The sequence below is a fragment of the Pantherophis guttatus genome, chromosome 4 (genome assembly GCF_059756535.1).
Source record: "Pantherophis guttatus breed Tessera chromosome 4, ASM5975653v1, whole genome shotgun sequence".
Taxonomy (NCBI): domain Eukaryota; kingdom Metazoa; phylum Chordata; class Lepidosauria; order Squamata; family Colubridae; genus Pantherophis; species Pantherophis guttatus.
In genome coordinates, this window is record NC_142066.1 from 119953914 (window position 1) to 119975705 (window position 21792).

The 21792-nt window shown below is 36.3% G+C and overlaps 1 protein-coding gene across 6 annotated transcripts in view; it reads left to right on the plus strand.

The window, feature by feature from the left end:
• TRA2A (transformer 2 alpha homolog) overlaps positions 1–16524 on the plus strand; it is a 23985-nt gene extending 7461 nt beyond the window's left edge. For 3 of the 6 annotated variants that reach the window (XM_034401928.3, XM_087892679.1, XM_060685707.2), the window contains 6 exons: positions 730–889; positions 2958–3146; positions 8576–8691; positions 10844–11002; positions 15465–15532; positions 15710–16524. In XM_034401928.3, the coding sequence (XP_034257819.2) occupies positions 730–889; positions 2958–3146; positions 8576–8691; positions 10844–11002; positions 15465–15532; positions 15710–15720 (703 nt within the window). In that variant the 3' untranslated portion in view covers positions 15721–16524. Of the gene's footprint in view, positions 1–729; positions 899–2957; positions 3147–8575; positions 8692–10843; positions 11003–15464; positions 15533–15709 lie in introns of all 6 variants that reach the window. The other 3 variants (XM_034401926.3, XM_087892678.1, XM_087892677.1) reach the window with 1 other exon arrangement.
• The last annotated feature ends 5268 nt before the right edge of the window (positions 16525–21792 follow it).

The following is a 21792-nucleotide window of genomic DNA, read 5'->3' on the forward strand; positions in this document are numbered from 1 at the left end:
GAAAATTTAGACATTATAGAACTTAAGATTTTTGTCATGGCTTGAAAAATGCCAAGAAAGTTCATAAGTATATAGTGATAATGGTAAAAATAAAAAGGTAACATTGTGACATTATAGAACCCATCTGAATAGTTGTACTGTGCATGTTTTCAAGCAATTATGATGTGTTTTAATAATATGTAAGTATACACATGCAAATGTAGAAATACAGGTAAGCCATTTAAATTCATTGCTACATGTAGTTATGAAAAATATAAAAATATTCCTATAAGAATATATAAAGACTAATTGAACAGAAATTAAAAGATTTCCATGACAAATTGTGTCCCAAATAAAAATACACAAATTTCTGCTCATTTCACACCTAGAATAGGGTGGCAGTGGCCATGCAGTTTTGTGAGTCTTTCTACAATTTACCACTCCAGTTTAGAATATTAAGACCTGTAGTATTGTTTCATTTCTTTGCCTTTAAAAAAATTAACAAATCTGTTTTAGGATAGGTGAGGGTTATAATTTCTTTGAGAGATTTCTTTGATAGGTAACTCCAGCATCTTAACAGCATGTTGAGGTGCAGATCTTATTCAATAAGTTGCCCATAGGTTTTGAATTAATGTCTTAAATTTTTATCAGTTGTTATATAAATGCTTTCAGTAGTTTTAAATTGTTATTAATAACTTAATGATGGCTTACTGCAGTTTTTATTTGGAACTTTATTTTTATCATTTAAAGATCTAGATCCAGAAGACATTCTCACAGGCGATACACTCGCTCTAGATCCCATTCTCACAGGCGGCGATCACGAAGTAAATCATATACCCCAGAATATCGGCGTCGAAGGAGTCGAAGCCACTCTCCTATGTCTAACCGAAGAAGGCACACTGGCAGCAGAGTATGTAGTGTAAGCTTGTAGGAATATTACGATTTTTTTTATCAATTTAAATTGGCTGGCTATAACAGTTTCTGTAGTCAAGAAAAAAATATAAATCTTTACATTTTCTGCTTTATAGGCCCAGTTACATTCATTTTAGCTACCAGAAGTTTCCCAAAAAGTAAATTTGTGTTTTGCTACTTAAACTTGTTCTTTATTCCTCTTGTTTGCAATAAGGTGTGGATTTGAAACTGTGAGAAAAGGAGTGATAGCTGGGTGGAAGGAATTAAGGAACCAAAGCAGCTTGCTTTTAAAAAAATATTGCTAAAAAATTATACTAATATTTCTTTTGAGAATTGGATTGGCCATGGAGAATACAAGCTTAAAGACTTTCCTAATGAGGAGATATTTAAATAGCATAATTTAAACTACAGGATAACCTGTTTAAAAGGGAGATGAGATGGGGAGAAACAGGCTTCAACTCAACCCTTCCAAGACCGAATGGCTGTGGCTGCCGGCGTCCCGGTATAGCCAGCTGGCGCCATTGCTGGTTATTGGATGCGAATCATTGGCCCCCACGGAACGGGCTCGCAAGTTGGGCGTCCTCCTGGACGCACGGCTGTCTTTAGAAGAGCATATTATGGCCGTGGCCATGGGGGCTTTCTATCAGGTTCGCCTGATACGCTAGTTGCGCCCCTTTCTGGATCGGGACTCCCTACACACAGTCTCTCAAGCACTCGTCACTTCTCGTCTGGACTATTGTAACGCTCTCTACATGGGGCTCCCCTTGGGGTGCACATGGAGGCTCCAACTGGTGCAGAATGCAGCCGCGCAGGGGATTATGGTAGCGACTGGGCGCTCCCATGTGACTCCTCTCCTGCGCGAGCTGCATTGGCTTCCGGTGGACTTCTGGGTGCGCTTCAAGGTGTTGGTGATCACCTTTAAAGCGCTCCATGGCTTAGGGCCGGGGTACTTACAGGACCGTCTTCTGCCACCAATTGCCTCCCACCGGCCAGTTCGCTCCCACAGAGAGGGCCTCCTCAGGGTGCCGTCAGCCAGACAAAGTCGGCTGGCGACCCCCAGGGGGAGAGCCTTCTCTGTGGTGGCACCTACCCTCTGGAACAATCTACCCCCAGAGATACGAGTGATCCCTGACCTCCGGACTTTTTGTCGGGCCCTTAAAACCTATTTCTTTCAGTTAGCCGGGTTGTCCTGATTTTATGGTGGGTTTTTAAAATTTGAAATTGGTTTTAAATTGAAATGTTTTAAATTATGGGCCAAACTTATTTAATTATTTTAAATCTATTTTAACTTTTGTGTACAAATGTTTTACTTTGGCTGTTCACCGCCCTGAGTCCGAAAGGAGAATGGTGGTATAGAAATATATATACATACATACATACATGTATGTATGTATGTATGTATGTAAATAAATAATAATAAAATCAGAAATCCATGATGAGATGAGGAAGATTGATACATAGCTCACTCCACAGTAGATTCCTTTCTTATGCCTCTCTAATAATTTGAATGAAATGGTGTTTTTAAAGTAATCTGATTCAGTGATGGATTCAACAGAACAGATTCTGTTCCCTTTTTATGCTACTCAGTATGCAGCTTCTTGAAATATTTTGCTATCACTATTTCTGGTGCAAGACTACGTATAAAGTCTCATCAGTTGACAGCCATTTGTTTAGTGTCTGAAGTTACAGTGGCACTTGAAAAAGTATGACCATTTGTCACATGACCATTGCAGCATCACTGCAGTCATGTGATCAAAATTTGGATGTTTGGCAACTGGCAAGCAGTTTATGACAGTTGCAGTGACCCCAGCATCATGTGATCACCTGCAATCTTTGGCAAATAGAGTCAGTGGGGAAATCAGATTCACTTAATGACTGTGTTACTAACTTTGTAATCATAACTTAATAGTAGCAAGGAAGGTCATAAAATGGGGCAGAACTCACTTAACTATCTTGCTTAGCAATAGAAATTTTGGGTTTAATTGTGGTCATAATTCAAGGACTGCCTGTAACTGGTTTAACTGTCATTAAGAAGATACTTAATATTTTAACTTGGTACATTTTAGGCTAATCCAGATCCTAATACATGTCTTGGAGTGTTTGGCCTCAGTTTATATACTACTGAGAGAGATCTTCGAGAAGTCTTTTCCCGTTATGGGCCATTGAGTGGAGTCAATGTGGTGTATGATCAACGGACTGGGCGATCAAGAGGATTTGCATTTGTTTATTTTGAAAGAATAGACGATTCTAAAGAGGTAAAAAAAAATCTGAAATTATCAGGATTTTTTGCAAAATACTTGTTAACTTTGAAACTACTTGATAAATAATACAGATAAATTTCTGTAATCACATATATAATGAAATAAATGGCTTCTTTTGATGACTTTAACTATAGTTTGGCTTATGTAGGATCCTTAATATATGGCTAATCTTGATTATGTTTTTTAAAACACAACCTCATATATCAGATTTTATTGTTTTACCCAATTAAAGCTAATAACTATTCTGAGGCACAAAGGATGCATCCTGGATGTGGGTCAGTATACTCTATGCAGGTAGTCCCTGGGAATTTCTCAGTAACAATTTCTCAGTAATGGTAAATTATGAACAGCATGAATTAAGTGACAAAAATACAGGTAGTCCTCGACTTACAACAGTTTATTTAGTTTGAAGTTACAACTGCTGAAAAAAGTGGCATGACCATTTTTCATACTTATAACTGTTGCATCATCTACATGGTCACATGATTTACATTTGGATGCTTGACAACTGGTTCATATTTATGATGGTTGCAGTGTCCCATGGTCATGTGATCATCTTTTCTGACCTGACAGGCAAGTCAATAGTGAAACCGGATTCACTTAACCGTTTTACTAATTTAACACCTGCTGTGATTCACTTATCTTGTATTGCCACACAAATACGGCAAGAAAAGTTGTAAAAAGGGGGCAAAACTCTCAAAAATTTCTCACTTAGCAATATAAATTCTGGGCTCAATTGTGCTAGCTTGAGGACTACTGCATATCTTTGAGATTAAGAGAAATAGATCTGAACAAATATCTGATTTTGTGACTGAAAAATAAAGATGTAGGCTTAGTTATGAGTGAAAGGGATAATATGAAAGTTTGAAAAGAACAAGAAGTGTTATTGATGTTGTAGGTATGTCTTAAAACTAAAAACGCATAGGTTAATGCTAAGGGAAAAACTAGATATGCGTATTAAGGAAATTACCCGTATTTTTTGGAGTATAAGACACTCCGGAGTATAAGACACACATTAGTTTTTGGGGAGAAAAACAAGAAAAAAAAATCTGCCTCTGCCTACCAACATCCATTGGTATTTATCTGGCTAGCGTCCTTGCAGACAGCCTGGTCAGCTTCAGCATGTTATCGCAGCCTGATTCAATATGAGCAGCTGATTGGCGGTTGGATCAGCCTCCCGGAATACCACCAATCACCTGTTCCAGGCTGCAGGGATCACCACAGCCCATTGCTGCCACTGCATGTCGCATTTTTGGCCTCCGCATGGTCCGTTTTAGACCTGTTCCAGGCTCCCAAGATTGCCACAGCTGCCTCGAACTGGCTGAAAACACAACAAATGGAGGCCAAAAACGGGGCGTGTGGAGGCCAAAAACACAAAGGCGGCAGCGGTGTTTGGTGGCGTATAAATGTGTTGTGGCAATCTCGCAGCCTGGAATGGGTCTAAAACACGATGCACGGAGGCTGAAAACGGCTGAAAGGTGAAGGCTGGTGGGTGGGCGGGGCTTCGGCAACAATCACTGTATAAGACATATTTCCACCCACTTTTTTGGGGGGGGTGCGTCTTATACTCTGAAAAATACGGCATATAATACTTTAACAGAGTTCCTGGTTTTCTCTGAGCTTGGTTGGGGCTTTTAGTATGCTAATGTATTTTAAATAGGGAGCACTAATACAACATCAGAACAAAATGCATATTTTGCACAAAACCATATTGTGACTGGTATAGTTCTTCTACGAGAATATGATTTTCCTCTGGCCAGATTTTCTTTTGTTCAGAAGGAACCTCGCATATATATTTTGCTACAATATTAATCAGGCTATACTTACTGGGATCCTTTCTATTCCCTTTTTTGTATATGGGGACCAATATTGCCATCTTCCAGCCAACTGCAGTATGGCAAGTGTTATTTATATGTGTGAAAAGACCTGCCAATAATGAACTCTACCAGTCAGCAAAATTTTTAAATATATCTGCTGGTAGGAAATCTTCACCAGGGGCTTTGTTGCTCTTTAGACATTTAATAATTGATTGTATTTCTTTTACAGAGACTGTGGCCAAGAGGGAAGGGTTTGGGGGGTACTAGTTCACTGCTTAAAGGCAGTTTCTCTATTGATTTGGTAGAAGCAAATAGACTTTGATAGTTGTTTTCCCATTCCTCGCAGAGATTGGTATATCAAATGCAAATATCTGTTCCTTTAGAACTCCTACTATATTGCTGAATTATGACGTTAGCAGCCAATTCAAGTTCTGCCCAAATTAAGGTGGCAGAACTTTTTTTCTTTAATTTTATAATTTTTTGTGTTCTCTTCCTGTGTGCAACATCTCAGCTTGTATATGAGCAGTAGGGTACCTCTGGGCAAGCCTCATAGCTGCCTTCAATTTCTTTTTCAGCCTCTGGCATTCAGAATCAAACCAATGGAGTCTACCCACTCGAGATCTTTTGATACAAGGTTTAGCTGTTAGATGTTTCTTCAGGATATTACAAAGATTAGAGAATGTATTGAAGATTGATGGCCAATCAGTAGTAGATAACTGGATTGTTCTAGCCCACTTAGTAGCATTCCCTGCCAGGGTGGATTTGATTTAAATCGAGTTGATTTAAATCACAATTTAAATCATGATTTAAATCACTAGTAAAAAGGCTTGATTTAAATCAACTCGATTTAAATCATAATTTTTAAAGAGCAACTGTCATCTCTGCTACTCCTTTGACCCACTGTTGACTCACCGATAGTCCCAGTGTTGCAGAATATACAGCCTCATGCTACATAACTAAGCTCCATTTCATGCTGAATAAACTAAATTATTTATGTATCTTAAATAGAAAACTCTCTTAAGATAGATTTTTACCCCAAAAGTTTTTTATTAAAATAAATTCGATAAAAATCAAAAAATCCGATTTGAATAAAAAAAATCTGATTTTTTGATTTTTTTTAAAAAAAATCATTGATTTTTATCCACCCTGTTCTCTGCTTTAAGACAATCTGACATTGCCTTAGTGTCAACTTTAGCTAACATTAACTTTTTATTATGGGTCACCTCTATCTTTTTGGTGAGCCATCATGTCAGCCATATTACTTTGTCTTGAATCTGAGCGACCTCACAATGTCACACTTACAGTCTGATGATCGCTCACATCACTAAAGTGAACCATGCTTTTATAAATAATATTCATTTTATTATAATTTGCATTTAATAACATTTCTGTAAGGGGGGGAAAGATTCATACAATACAAACAGAAACCAGAATAAATTTGCTTGGATTAAAAAAACAATAATTTTACATTCATTCATTCATTCATTCATTCATTCATTCATTCATTTATTTATTTATTTGATTTATATGCCGCCCTTCTCCGGAGACTCAGGGCGGCTTACAATGCGTTAAGCAATAGCCTTCATACTTTTGTATATACCTGCTTAGTAGGGCTTTGCCCCCCCCCCAAAGCGGTGTTCTTTTTTATACAAAGTCAGCTTATTGTCCCCACAAACCTGGTTCTCATTTTACGTACCTCAAAAGGATGGAAGGCTGAGTCAACCTTGAGCCTGGTGAGATTTGAACTTGCAGTAATTGCAGGCAGCTGGTGCTACTTAACAGGCTCTTTGTAGTTTTGATACCAAAATTGGAATTAACATTGATAGATTTTTCCTCTTTTCCATTCTTAGTATTCTAAACTATCTAAATAAAATAATAACTTTAAACACATTATATGAACATCAATGTATTGAAACAACACAATGCATAAGATTTATAACATAATAAAAAGGAAACAAATATTTCTCTGGAATAAAAAGAAACACTAGGTGGCAGTATAATCTACAATTAATGTGGTTTTAAAGAACATTAAATAGGGATATATTCAATATTCAGTTTTCCTGTTATTTTGTTTCAGGCTATAAATAATACGAATTAGCTGCTTCTGTCTGAATTTAATCTCTAAATTCTCAATTTTCCCTCTTAAATATAATTATTTAAATTAAATGATAATATCCTGAAATATATTTGAGGCCAATACATAGGTGTTATTGTACAATAGGGCAATTCTGTCTTATGCAAGATGTTCTGAGTGAATATTCTGATAGGACTATCTATTATGATATAGCAGTAATTCTCTATGGAATGGCATTAACTTTTTTTAACAAAATATTTGATGTCAGCAGGCATTTTCCTCATTAATGGAAATTATCAACTTTTAAATGTCTTAGCATAAACATGTTATTTGGTTCTTAAGCTAATGAAGTATATTGAGAGTATTTTGAAAAATAATTTAGTAACTTGATATAAAGCAGCAGTAATAGCAAGTTTCAACATCTCTGATTCTGTAAGGGATGGAGCCTAATATAAAATCAGTCTCGTGAAATATTAAGCTAATAGTGTATTTTACTATTGTTACAATAGTAAAATACACAGGAAAAAAGTTTATGTTAAATAGTGACAATAGATACAGTAGAATAAGTTTATGTTAAATAGTGACAATAGATACGGTGGAATAAAACAAAAGGAGCAATATGGGAAAACTTTCCAGAGACACATTCTTGCCTTCTCTTACAAATGACTAAATTTGCCTTATTATGCAATGTGTACTATATATGGGAGTCATCTTTACGTAATTAGACTTCTATTAAGTATATATAATGCCAATTTGTCATTGCTACATATTCTCCATTTTTAGTTTTTTAATCTGATGTTGTAGGCAAAGTTTCTCTTTTCCAATGCTGTGCCAAATTTGTTCTTGCAGTTGTCATATATTTTAGTAAATTGTGATATTTTTCATTTATACCCAATAAAAATATTTATGCATTCAGTTCAAATTTCATTTTTAGGATTTTCTGACATTTTGATATATTTCGGTCTACCACTTTGAGGTTTGTTTTTTTTAACACCACCACCACCACAGTGCAGCATGTTTAAAAAGATACTAATTAAAAAGTCACATAAATGGGAATCTGTTCTACAAAAGAATTAGGGTTAATGGATCTGTGAAGAAAGTAAAGGCAGAGATTTTTGAGGAACATGAAAGCAGAAGTTGTATATGGGTTGTTTTTAAGTTAGATGTTTAGTTTTGTATTTGTAGGTTTAAGTTTTTGTGGTTTATTGTGTTTTTATGCTTATTTTATAGGTATAATTTTAATAATGTTTATATAGATTAAAAAATAACTGGGATCTCTTCTGGAAGAGATATCATTGAAACTTCAATTATACCCAGTTCTTCTAGAAGAAATGAAATGGAAGTAGACAGGGAAATCATGAAATGATAACTGAGTCTGCAAGAAGAACCTAATCATAGAATGCATCTTCCTGTGTTGGCTTAAAAATGATCACATTTAATCCCCTCCACCTCACCCTAAATTGAAGTTAATTTGTAGAAGATTACTAGATATAGACATAAGAGGGTTTTGGATTTTTTTACCTTTCTTGTAGGCAATGGAACATGCAAATGGAATGGAGCTGGATGGTAGAAGAATCAGAGTGGATTACTCTATCACAAAGAGAGCACACACACCTACCCCTGGCATCTACATGGGCAGACCAACTCAGTAAGATATTGTTTTTATTTCAAGATTTTTTTGATCCTATTACTGTGAGAAATGCATTTGCCAGTGGACTTTAAGTGAACTGTTCAATTCCTTTAAACATGTTCTAATCTAATGACTGCTTTATTTCACTCTTATTGTTTCTACAAATAAATTCTATGACTGGCATTTTAAATGAGACTTCAGAGCCCAGTGAATAGGAGTAAACATACACAGACTTGCTTATTCAAACTCCAAACAATCTATTTTACTAGAGTGTTAATCAGAAGGTTTCAAAAGATTGAGTTCCAATACAATATAACAAATAGTTCCAATATTTTGCTATAGGAAACCAGTTGAACTCAAAATAAGCCCATTGTTCTCTTTTATGTTTTGGTCCTGGGGCTCTAGAAATAAGTGTAATTGTAGTCTATACTGAGTATTTCCTGAAGAATAAATATTTTTTAAATTACCATAACATTCAATGGAAGCAATAGTGGTATGCAGCTTTTGGCAGCTTTTCTTGACAATTAGCTCAGAACCTAATTCAGTTAAGCTTTCAATTTAGGACAAGCTATGAACAGTATTGCTCCCTAATGATTGACTTTGGCTTTCTTAATACACGTGTACAGGACCTACCTGCCAAGTTTAAAACAACATACTGTACTTTTTATATGTAGCATCCTGGAGTTGGACATTATAGCATTTCGTGAACAGTTTTCTATTTGCCAATTGCCAGAAAAACACACTCCTCCTTTCATTATCTCCTTTCACTATTGGGCACTATCTAATAAAATGAAATTCAACAGTGAAAAAAGCAAGGTTCTACATTTAGGGAAGAAAAACAAAATGCACAGGTAATGTAAATGTGGTACCTTGCTCAATAGTAGTAACTGTGAGAGGGATCTTGGAGTCCTAGTGGACAATCACTTAGATATGAGCCAGCAGTGTGCAGCAGCTGCCAAAAAAGCCAACATAGTTCTGGGCTGCATAAACAAGAGGAATAGAATCAAGATCACGTGAAGTGTTAATACTACTTTATAATGCCTTGGTAAGACCACACTTGGAATATTGCATTCAGTTTTGGTTGCTACGATGTAAAAAAGATGTTGAGACTCTATAAAGAGTGTAGAAAAGACCAACAAAGATGATTAGGGGACTAGAGGCTAAAACATGAAGAACGGTTGCAGGAATTGGGTATGTCTAGTTTAATGAAGAGTAGGGGGGACATGATAGCAGAGTCTCAATATCTCAGGGGTTGCCACAAAGAAGAAGGAGTCAAACTATTCTTCAAAGCACCTGAGGGTAGAACAAGAAGCAATGAGTGGAAACTAATCAAGGAGAGAAGCAATTTAGAACTAAGGAGAAATTTCCTGACAGTTAGAACAATTAATAAATGGAACAACTTGCCTGCAGAAGTTGTGAAAGCCCCAACACTGGAAATTTTTAAGAAGATGTTGGATAACCATTTGTCTGTGGTGTGGGGTTTCCTGCCTGGGCAGGGGGTTGGACTAGAAGACCTCCAAGGTCCCTTCCAACTCTTCCAACTCTGGGTAGTATGACAATAGTACTTAGACTTATATACTGCCCCGAAGTGCTTTACAGCACTCTCTGGGCAGTTTAAAATGTTATCAGCATATTGCACCCAACAATATGGGTCCTCATTTTACTGATCTCAGAACGATGGACAGCTGAGTCAACCTTCAGCTGATTACGATTGAACTCCAGGCTATGGGCAGAATTTGCCTGCAATATTGCATTCTAACCATTGTGCCACCGGTTTCTTGGTGTACAACAGAATAACTAAAATGAATAAAATTAAACTATAGAATAAAAGACAATTAAAAATAGTACATAAATGTATTCATACAGAGGAATACATATCAGTTAACTGGAGTTGAAAGCTTGCTAAAAAAAAAAAAAAGTAAGGATATCAATACTCTTCCTGAAGCATATGTATTCATTTTTTTCCTGAGCTTAGGATAAGACATGAGCACATTTTGTAAATAATTTTGATATCTGATGCCAGTTTGAATAACTGCTGAAATTAAGTCAACTATGATTCTTCAGTTCCTTCATTAGAAGTATTGCTTTTATCCTTGATACAAAATCTTAAATAAATGTATAGCTTTCAGCCTAACCTGTCTGAACTCTCTTCCTTTTTTTAAATAAATAGCAGTGGAGGAGGAGGAGGAGGTGGTGGTGGTGGTGGTGGTGGTGGTGGTGGAGGAGGAGGAGGAGGAGGAGGAGGAACTGGCCGTCGCCGTGATTCCTATTATGACAGAGGATACGACAGAGGATATGACAGATATGAAGACTATGATTATCGCTACAGGTAAATATTCAAATTATATGTGGAAGTTATGGAAAACTTAACACAAGCAATAAATTCCAATAGTGATGCTTAAAAGTTTGTGAAGCCTTTTGAATGCTCAGTATTTCTGCATAAATGTGACCAAAGACATGATCTGTTCTCCATGCATCCTAATTAGATAGAGAATCTAATTATAAAGCAGTAAAAAAAAATTAGACCGCTTCCTTTATTTATTATTTATTTCAATAATGGCTGCTTCCATTGGGCAGCAATAACTACAGTTAAATGTAACTAATTAAATGTTCCACTGTTGATCAGTCCTGCACGTCAGGTTGGAAGAATTTTAGCTCATTCCTGCTTTCAAGTTGCTTTCAACTTCTAGAGAGCCAGTGTGGTCTAATGGTTAAGGTACCATGCTAGTAAGCAGGAGGCTGTGAATTCAAGCCCCATCCTTACCCATGAAAGCCAGCTGGGTGACTTTGGGCCAGACACTCACTCTCTTTCCCAGCTCGGGACGGGGAGGCAAGTTAAATATGTTTGTTAAATAATAATGATGGAATATAAATAAATAAAATTTTCAGAGTTCTGTTTTGGTCTCCTCCATTTACAGAACATTTTTTCATTAACCTTTCGGCTTACATTGGTCGTTTTTCTGAAATGGTAGATGGGCAGAAATGTTATTTTTGTAGAGTACAGGTAGTCCTTGCTTTACAATCACAATTGAATCAAAAATTATGGTTGTAAGTTGTGGCTGTTAAGTGAGGCACCCACATAATTCTCTTACTTAATGGCCACAATCCCTGATCTCATTGCAGTCGTTAAGAGGAACAAAAGATATTTAAAGGCGGGAAAGTCCATAGAAAGACCAACACAACCCCAGGCTTACACTGCAGCATCTCCTCAGCACATATGTGGCCTGCTTCAGATTCCTCAGGCCTTTCACCACCCTGAGATACCCTGTGCTCCATGCCTTTGGGCTTCCTCCCCCATCTTGCTCCACTTACCTTTTCCTAAGATTGCCTTTAGGAAAGCAAAGCAACCAATCTCCACCTCCACTGTTCCTTCACTCCACCTCTGCTACTTTTATTAAAAAGAACGAGAGCGAGATCAGACAAATTATTTAATTCGTTTTAATCTATTTTAAATTTTGTATTTATATGTTTTATTCTATGGCTGTTCACCACCCTGAGTCCTTCGGGAGTAGGGCGGTATACAAATTCAATAAATATATAATAAAATATATAATATAATACATCTATGCAGAGGTCATTTCATACTATCTTGGAAGTACGTGCCATTTTGGAAGTGGTCACAGTTCTCAAATTGCAAGAATTGCAGTCATTCCCAAAATGATGCTTATTCCAGGATGTCATAAATCAGCCTATGTATAGGATGGCCATTTGGGAGATCACCAAGTTCTATTTCCCATAAGCAATCTTTGAGATTGGCTTTGGGAGTCCTGGAAATGATAACCATTTTGAGAGCAACCACAATTTTTGGATTGCAAGAATTGCAACTATGTAGTCTTGATTGGTCAACCCTTCCTAGAGAGGTTAGCAATATTATTGAATTGCATCCATTTATACACAGTTTCCCCAACAGTGGGTTGGCAGAGTCCAAACTCCTGGGAAATAGTTTTGTAAGCTTTTCCAGCCTGATAAGGACCAACAATTTCTCTGGAGGTCCTCAGAGGTCCTTTGTTGGAGCTCAGACATCCTTCCCCATTTAGCAGAGATGGACAATCCAAGAGTCATATGAGTCCCCTAATATCCATTTGTGGACACCAGACCACCCTAAGAGTACACCACTAAATTTCGGAGACAAACCTCAATTATCAATACTGCAGATTTAAAGTGTCAGATAGAAGTATATGGCCCACATAAGCCAAATACCACCTGTAAATTTCTCTCAAAATGTGTGGAAAATATGCCCAAAATGTTCAGATCTACCTTTTCCAGGACATTGCCAGAAAGTATTTTGCAGTATTTGGAAAACTAAGTTTATTTACTAAATTTCTACACTGCCCATCTTATCTAAGTGACTCTAGGCAGTTTACAGACAAATTACTGCTCATATATAACATGATTTTCCATTTGTATTATGTTTGAATAGAAACAAATAATGTTTTAATCATTTTTTTGGCTAAATAAAATGTTCCTTGTTAGATAGAAAATAATCAGTCAAGCATAGTTAGTTGATTATTTTCTAATAAAAAATAAGAGGGGTATCTTCTATCATTGCATGCTCTTGTACTTTTTTTTAAGGAAAAAAAATAGATTCGTCAGATGCTATCAGGATGAGATGCCTTGTCTGTATCCTATGAAAGAGGCAAAATAAATAGGGAGTGAGTTTTCCAGTTTTAAATTTATTTAGTTACCATTTGAAGTTAAAACAGCACTGAGAAAAGTGACATGACCATTTTTCATACTTATGACAGTTGCAGCACCCCCATGATCAATCAATCAAAATTCAGATGCCTAGCAATTGACATGTATTTATGCCAGTTACAATGTCCTAGATCATGAGATCATCTTTTGCAACCTTCTGCCAAGTAAAGTCAATTGGGAAGCCAGATTCACTTAACAGTCATGTTACTAACTTAACAACTACAGTTAATTCACTTAACAACTGTGGTAAGAAAGGTGGTAAATAAGGCAAAATCCTCCTAACAACTGTTTTGCAAATTTTTGAGTCAGTGGTGGTTGCAAGTTGACCACACACATATAGGTAGTCCATTTCACTTACTACTTGAATCAGTGACCATTCAAATGCTGTGTCCTCACAATTACATAACTGCAATTTGGGCACATTTATGGTGGTGCTATACTCGATTCTGTCTGACATTTAAAAAATAAAATAAAAATCAGGATTATTGGATTACAGTTCAGTGTAAAGGCTTTCAATTAGAGTGCAACAAAATAGTTAATACTATTTATTGTAATATTCTTTAATCAGTAGAATTGAATCACTTTAAAATCAGAGGAAAGATATACAGTGTGAGAAATAAATAATAAAATGGAAGAAAGTTGGTTTGTGAAGAAAATATCCTAGGAAGTGCTTGGATGGCAAATAGGGTAATTTGGAAGTTTTACACAAAAGTCCTGATCATTATAACCTACATGTTGGGAAGTTATTTAAAAATAGAATGTACATTTGTGCTAAGTAGCCTACAGCTATTATATAAACCAATAGTTCACACTACCAATTGCAGTTGCATTTGGGACCGGCAACTCTGTCTTTAATTGATGCAGTTGCTAAGTGAAAACAACACATGACTATACTGGATTTAACAACTTCAGTTCCACTGCAATTGTTTAGCAGATCACTGCAACTCATTAACATCACATGACCACAGCTTCCTGCTGCCTTCCCCATTGACCTTGTTTGTTAAAAGCTGACTGTAAAAGTCACAAATGGCATTCACGTGACCACAGGCTGCTTCAGCCACCATAAATGCTTGCCAGTTGCAAAGTGCCCAAATTGCAGTTATGTAATTGTGAGGACACAGCATTTGAATGGTCACTGATTGAGGTAGTAAGTAAGTGAAATGGACTACCTATATGTGTGCAAGTCAACGTGCAACCACAATTGACTCAAAAATTTTGCAAGATGGTTTTGCCTTATTTTACCACCTTTCTTATTACAGTTGTTAAGTGAATTAACTGTAGTTGCAAGAAGGTTGCAAAAGGTGATCTCATGATCCAGGACATTGTAACTGGCATAAATACATGTCAGTTGCTAGGCATCCAAATTTTGATTGCTTGACCATGGGGGTGCTGCAACCCAGGGGTGGGTTCTAATTTTTTTTACTACCAGTTCTGGAGCGTGGCTTATTTTGTGGGCGTGGCTTGATGATCATGTGACAATTATTTAGGATTTAGCAGAGGTACTGGTCTACCAGGTTTTTAACTGCTTGCAGAGCTGTACCAATCTACCCATTTATTTTTGCAGGCACTGATCTACTCATGTATTTTTGCAGGCACCGGTCTACTCATTTGTTTTCTTTTAATACTGATCAGGGCAGCCCTTTGAAGCCCCGTGGCAAGAGTTTAAACAGTTTTTTTTCCCTCTAGCCATCAGCTGGGACTCAGGAGGCAGCAATAGATTGGGGGTGGGGCCAAATAAAAGGTAAAAATAACACGGGGGTGGGGGCGGAGCGGGGCAGAACCGGTTCAGTGACATCATATCGTCACCGCTACCAGATCAGCGGAACCAGGAGGAACCCACCACTGCTGCAACCATCATAAGTATGAAAAATGGTCATGTCACATTTTAACTTCAAATGGTCACTAAATGAATGATTATAAATCAAGGATTACCTGTATAAAATTTAACTCTTGTTTTTCCACGTTATAAACCCTGCAAACAATTTTTCAATTAATATCTTCAAACCTCATTAATGTATATACCTGTGAACTGCTATAATGTATGAATATGGAAATGAACCACTGTCAACAGAAATACTTTGCATTTTCTTCCAAAGGAGGCGATCACCTTCACCATATTATAGTCGTTACAGATCAAGATCAAGATCTCGTTCCTACAGTCCAAGTAAGCATAACTATATTAATTAAAGAGTAAATATGCATAATCTTAATATAGTGAGAGATTTTAAGAGAAGCATAGGAAATGCTAATACAATATACTCTCCGAGACAACTAAATTAATGTAGAAGCTGATGTGGAGGTATGAATTTATAGTTACAGCATTCTTTTTTCTTTCTTCCAGGGCGTTATTAAGAAGAGAAGACAGTTATAGAGCAAATATCAATTTTCAACAGCATGTTCCGAACCTAGCTTTTCCTGTTGGTTCCCTACCATTATCCTGTATCCAATTAAAATGTTCCTGGTTCATTAAGATGTATTTTCTTTTCAAATACCCATTTTCATCTCTTCTTACTGTAATATTCCAGGTGTAATTGTTGTAGTTTTATGTACTTAAATATCTTTAAAAAAATTAATGGGAATCCCAGAGTGGTAAAATATTTTGTAATTCATGCATTTGGTTTAAAACAAGTGGATTTTTGTTGAGCCTCATGGAGAAAGAACTGGTATGTGCTAATGCTTGCATGTCGTATTTTCAGTAGAAAACTACTATTTTAATAACCTCTCATCTTTTTGGTTTCAAAAAAATCCGCTTGTTTATTTCATTTTAACACAATTTGGTATGTAATCTGAAGCCAGAATTTTCTTGTACCTTTAGTTTAATAATTAAAACAATATTGGACTGGAAGGACTATCCCTTGGAAAGTGAAAAAAACTTATACCCGACAAACTCTCTTTAATAGGCTTTGGTAAAATAATTCCAGTGCTGCTGAGAGGAAATTGAAATTTCTTTTAAATACCAAGCTGACCTGCAAAGTATTCCTCCTATTTTTATTACCCCATAATCAGGATAAGCCTAAGTGACTGAATATAAGAAATATTTGATCTGTTCATACAAATCTATATGATACAGAAATTAAGGTGAAGCAGGTTCTATTTAGTAGTATGATCTGAAATTGTAATTATTTGACTTTTCAAAATAAATTTAAATTGTACAAATGCAGTTGTTCAGTATTTATATTATTTGTTAAAGAGTTTTTAGATTTGAAGCTGGAAATGGGTAATTCAAAGTAACAAATAATTAGACATGTTGATAAATTGAAGGCAAATTGCTTGTATCTATCTTTACATTCCAAGGAAAGATCACTTGAATACACACTGAACTGAAAAGCAGTACAAAAATTAAGATCTTAAAATTCAGCACGTGAAAGTGGATTTAAGAATATGATTCTTATCACTTTCTACATTATTAAAGGTTTAATCATACATGCAAATGTTACAAGGAAAAAATAGAGAAAAAGTGCAGGTCCCCTAACTGGAAAAAACTCAGAGGCTTTACAAATGCCTATGTTTTTATGATGCCAAAAGATTTCTTTAATCCTTACAGAATCAGCATGACCTGCACTGCTTTTAAACTGAGAGCAGGCTTTAGTAGTGGGTAATACTCGAGTATAAGACATTTCCTGAAACCAGACAGTGTGTTGAACAAATGGAATAATTAAATAAGAAATAAGAACACATAATAACTACCCTTCTGTAATGTTAAGGAAAATTAGAGGTTTAAATGTAGTCAATTTTTTTTTTTTTCCTAATTTTTCATTTCTGGAAAACTGTGTGTGCTACAGCTATAATGAATGGATTGCCATACTATAATGCTATAAATGTGCTGTTGAATTCAATAGTTCCATTGGAAAAGAAGGTAGGGTTACACTCTGGAGTCTTTGGATTGTGGTGCTTTATACATTTCAGGAAAGGTGAAACTAATAGTTACACAAAGGTAAAGATGATATAAGCATAGATATTAATAATTAGAAAATCTCAAGTTACATCCTCATCTATCTACTGCTACTATCCTCAAGAAAGAGCTATTGTCTTAATAAAAATAAATAGTTGCATTGCCATAGCAGTTTTGATAACTGCATTCCTTCTGTTTCTATCTTGCTAACATCCCCCACTCCTCCAAGGACTTGTTTTCCTTATAGTTCTCCCCTTTTTGACCTCTTGGAGAGCAAATGTTTGTGTGCCTTACACTCTTCTGGAAACAAATACTGAAAAGACCTAATGCCATCCAGAAGAGTAGGCAATCTACAGCCACATTTTGAAACTGGCCTGTCCCAGGTAACAAGATAAGCCAATTTCATAGATTGCCAACACTTGTTCTGTAGCTCCTTTTGCCAGATACCTTACATCTTGCATCATGTTTTTTTTACTTGCAAGGAATTGTCAGGTTAAAGCAATACAAAGCTGGAAACTCCTCACAGCAATGGGTCATTTTGAATAGCATAGAGCCAATTTGCAAGATGGATGTTCTCGGCTTTTCCTGCTTCTCATTTAGGAAGGCTATAGTGTTTGAAGTCTATATATTTTGTAACTACACAAGCCAGTTTTTTTTTAATATCAAAGTAATTGGCTGATGTACCAATTACTTTGATTAATAGCAATTGGGGAGCCCTTGAGGTCCTGGTTTTTGTGAATTCACTTGGGCTTGTGATTAGTGTAGTTTTAGGCAACTGGTACTGCATGAAATGGGGTTAAATGCCCAATTGTACAAGGACCTCCTGAGGCATAGGGAAAGGAAAGTATGGAATAATACCATATCTTTGGTAAGTACAGGAGAGTTTGAACATAATCAAGCTGTATTTGCTCGTATGGCATTTTCAATTGCTGGTTGAAAAATGCGTGTCTTAACAATCTAACACACATTGTGCTCTTGCAGATTTGCCCTTTGTTTTCACACTGTATAAACCTTGATAGATAGAGGCTCAATATAAAAAAGAATTGGTCTTAGTGATTGAGGCTGAGCGGTTTATGCATTGAGGGTGCTTTACTGAGGCCCTACAAAAACTGCTCTGCTAAAGTATATTCTTAACCCAGAATCTGAGTTTGTTCCCTTGTAGCATCCCTTTCTATGCTACCAAGGGAATAAATAGATTCTGGGTTAAAAATATGCCTTAGCAGAGCAGTTTTTGTAGGGCCTCCATAAGGCACCCTCAACACATAAACCACTACCTCAAACACTAGTTCTCTTCTATATTGAGCTTATACCCATCAAGGTTTATATAGCATGGAAACAAAGGGCAAATTTGCAAACTCCAGATAGAATTATGAAATAGATTTAAAGCAATTATTTTATTTAAAAGTTGTGACTGTTGCATGCTACTTGGCAATTGTAAATACATCATAGCAACAGAAACCCAATTTTTAGCAACACTATTGCTTTTGCTGCAGAAAAGCGAAGGAAAGAAGATGAATATAGTAAAACAAGCTCATTATTCTAACAAAATTAAACTGCCATGAGGACCATTGGCTTAAAACCCATTAAAAATGGTCTTCATGGCTCTTCAGGATTTCATAGTGAGAATTTTGCCTTTTTTTCTTTCTTTTCCTTGCTTTCCAGGAGGTTGGAACATCTCTAGTAGGACTTGCTTCTGGGGTTTCTGGAGTTGGAGTGGGCCTCAAATGATTTAAATGAACCTTCAAACTTAGGTTAGACCTTCAAACTTTGTATTGCTTTGCCTTTCCGCAGAGTTCTTTCTCTGATGCACTTTGTGAAACACCAAATTTCCTGCTAGGGATTGGTTATAGTTTGGTACAGCCCACTGAGCCCACTCAGTTCATGATGTAGTCTGACTTGCCCTTGGATTTTTGGCACTGCTATTGAAAAAAAAATGTATAACATATCAATAATTTCACCATGGTCAAAATAAAAATCTTGAATATGAATTAATTCAAAGTCTAACGGCATTAATTGCCCATATATAATTTCATAGAGAGACAGCATTTAAGTTTTAAAAGTTGGGCTTTTGATAGCCAGGAATACCATGGGAAGTATAGGGGTATGTCAGCAAAATCTATTTGTATTATCTGTACCACCACACACTAGGCAGTTGGGAAGGATGTAGTCTTACTCCTCTTCCCTTAAAGTGCTCTTAATACTGCATAATTGCCAAGCGTCTGCTCTGCCTCTGAATTTCTTTGCCTTCCCAAATTTACTTATTCTGGGCTGATGCATCTCTTCCTTCATGATCTTGGTCATATAGTTCTGCTTGGACAGTGTTTTGTGGAGACTGCATATCCTGTCTTATGCTTTGCACTCTTCCTTCCCCCCCACCCCCACACTGATGAAACTGGTATCACAGTAAAATTTAAAGACTGCATTAAAACTGGATGTACCTTTTAAATTCTCCATTAGCTTTGTTTCTGCTATTGTAAAATAAATAAATAAATAAATAAAAGGCTTAATGTACCAGACTTTTGTAAGTAATTGAAAAGCAGGTTGAGCTTAAAGCTAAACCTTGTGGGGCGGGCAAATATGTGTACTGAAGGCCCCAAAAATAAAAGCTAGTGCGGTAGATAGTAAAAACTCAATACAGGTAAAGAAAGAAATGGACATTTGCCAATATCAGCGTGCGAACAAAATTTCTCTGGTCGTTAAAGCTGAACCTTGTGGGGCATGCAGATGTATGTATTGAAACCACCACCATCCCAAATAAAAGATAATAGATAGTAAAAACTTACATAATTGGAGAGAAAAGGATATTTGCCAAGATCAACATGTGAAAAAATTGTTCTCTCCAACTTATTTATCAAAACAAATCAAAACAAATTGCGGTAGCAGCTTCTATCTTCACCCCATTTTATGAGCTTTTATGTTAACTGCCAAAAAGATTTCTTCTCAGGTTAGCCTTAGATAAGGACTTGATAATCAGTCCAAATTCTAGAATCCATTGGCAATAAGTGGGGGCAGGGGAGTAGAAGCTATCGTGCAAAATATTTTATTTTGTTTGGGCAGCAACTCAGTTATTTCAGTTGCATAATCTGATGTTTTCCATTGTACTCAGTATGCAGCTTCTCCCAATAAGGAAATGGAGCATGCTCTGTATTTTGTACATGCTCGGAAGTTATCAGCAGAGAACAATGAATCAACATATTGAATTACTATTTGCAAACCATCTTTTCTTAGCTTTTAGGAGTCATAAATAAATAAATAAATAATACGTTAAATCAAGAGCTGTAAGGCAACAGGAGCCAGCAGTCCATGTTCTTAAAAACTTAATTATGGCTGCAAGGTTTAATTTCATCATTCTGTTCAATTTAACTGGAATTTCATTTTGTGCATGTTTTCAGTTCAAAAGACTTTCGCTTCCATTTTAATCAGGGTTCAGAGAGGGAAGATGATCCTCCTGCCACCTGGCCACTCTGTGAAATACTTGTATCCATTTGTCCTTTTTTCTTAAAAACACTTTGAATGTCTTTCTCTGTGTCCTTTTTGTCCATCAGATCTTTCGTTAAGTCTCCCTTAACAACACAATAAGCGGACACCCTGTAACATAATGTTTTCTACATATATGCTATTTTCACTGAACATTCAGTCCCATAAAAAAGTTATTTTTTAAAAAAAAATGTTGCCCCAAAAAATATGTTATTGAAAACTATTGATCTTGCATACTTTGCACTCTGTGTATGTAGAGATACTCAATGAAACCTTAGTGCAAATGCAAATAAATTAATTCTATATATGTGTGAAAGCACTGTAAAACCCCCGAAAAAGGTGTGCGAGGGAATCTGTTCCCAATGATTTTCTATAGAAACATTGTATTGTGTCTTCTCCCCCCTTCCGTATCCTCTCTGTGACCTTCAATTAACGAGAAGAGACAGAAGAAGCAGATACCAAAGAGGCAGATACCTTAATTAGCAAACCTTAACAAAATCTGGAGGAGAGAATTTCAAGCCTGGGAAAGGCTAAATCAAATAGAAAAGGGAGTGGGGAGGGAAACCTCAGACATTTCAAACAATAAAAAATAACAAAGAAGCAACAGAAACATCTCAACTTCTTTGACTTATCACAAAATTCACATAAAACCTACACACCAGAAGGAAAAAAAAATGGTGAATGTAGGCATGTCCAGTGCCCACATTCACCATGGGAAAATATTCAGCTTTTTTTAAAGGGACAAACATAAATTCCAAACTTTTTCTGTACACTCAACAGGTTTCAAACAGACATTTTGTTTTATACACATGCACAAAGAAATGTATACAAACAATCATTGGTGCCTTAATATTGACAGTGTAACAAAAACATCTCCCTGCTTGTGTTTGCATATCCTTTGCAGAAATCAATACATTCTGCTTTGCAGAAACAGGGATTAACACCAAAGTAGTAACTACGAAGGAGAAACCACATTCCCACCAATACTAGCAGAGCAAACTATACACAGAGTAACTATACACAAACAAGGATCAAACCTCATGCTCACCAACACT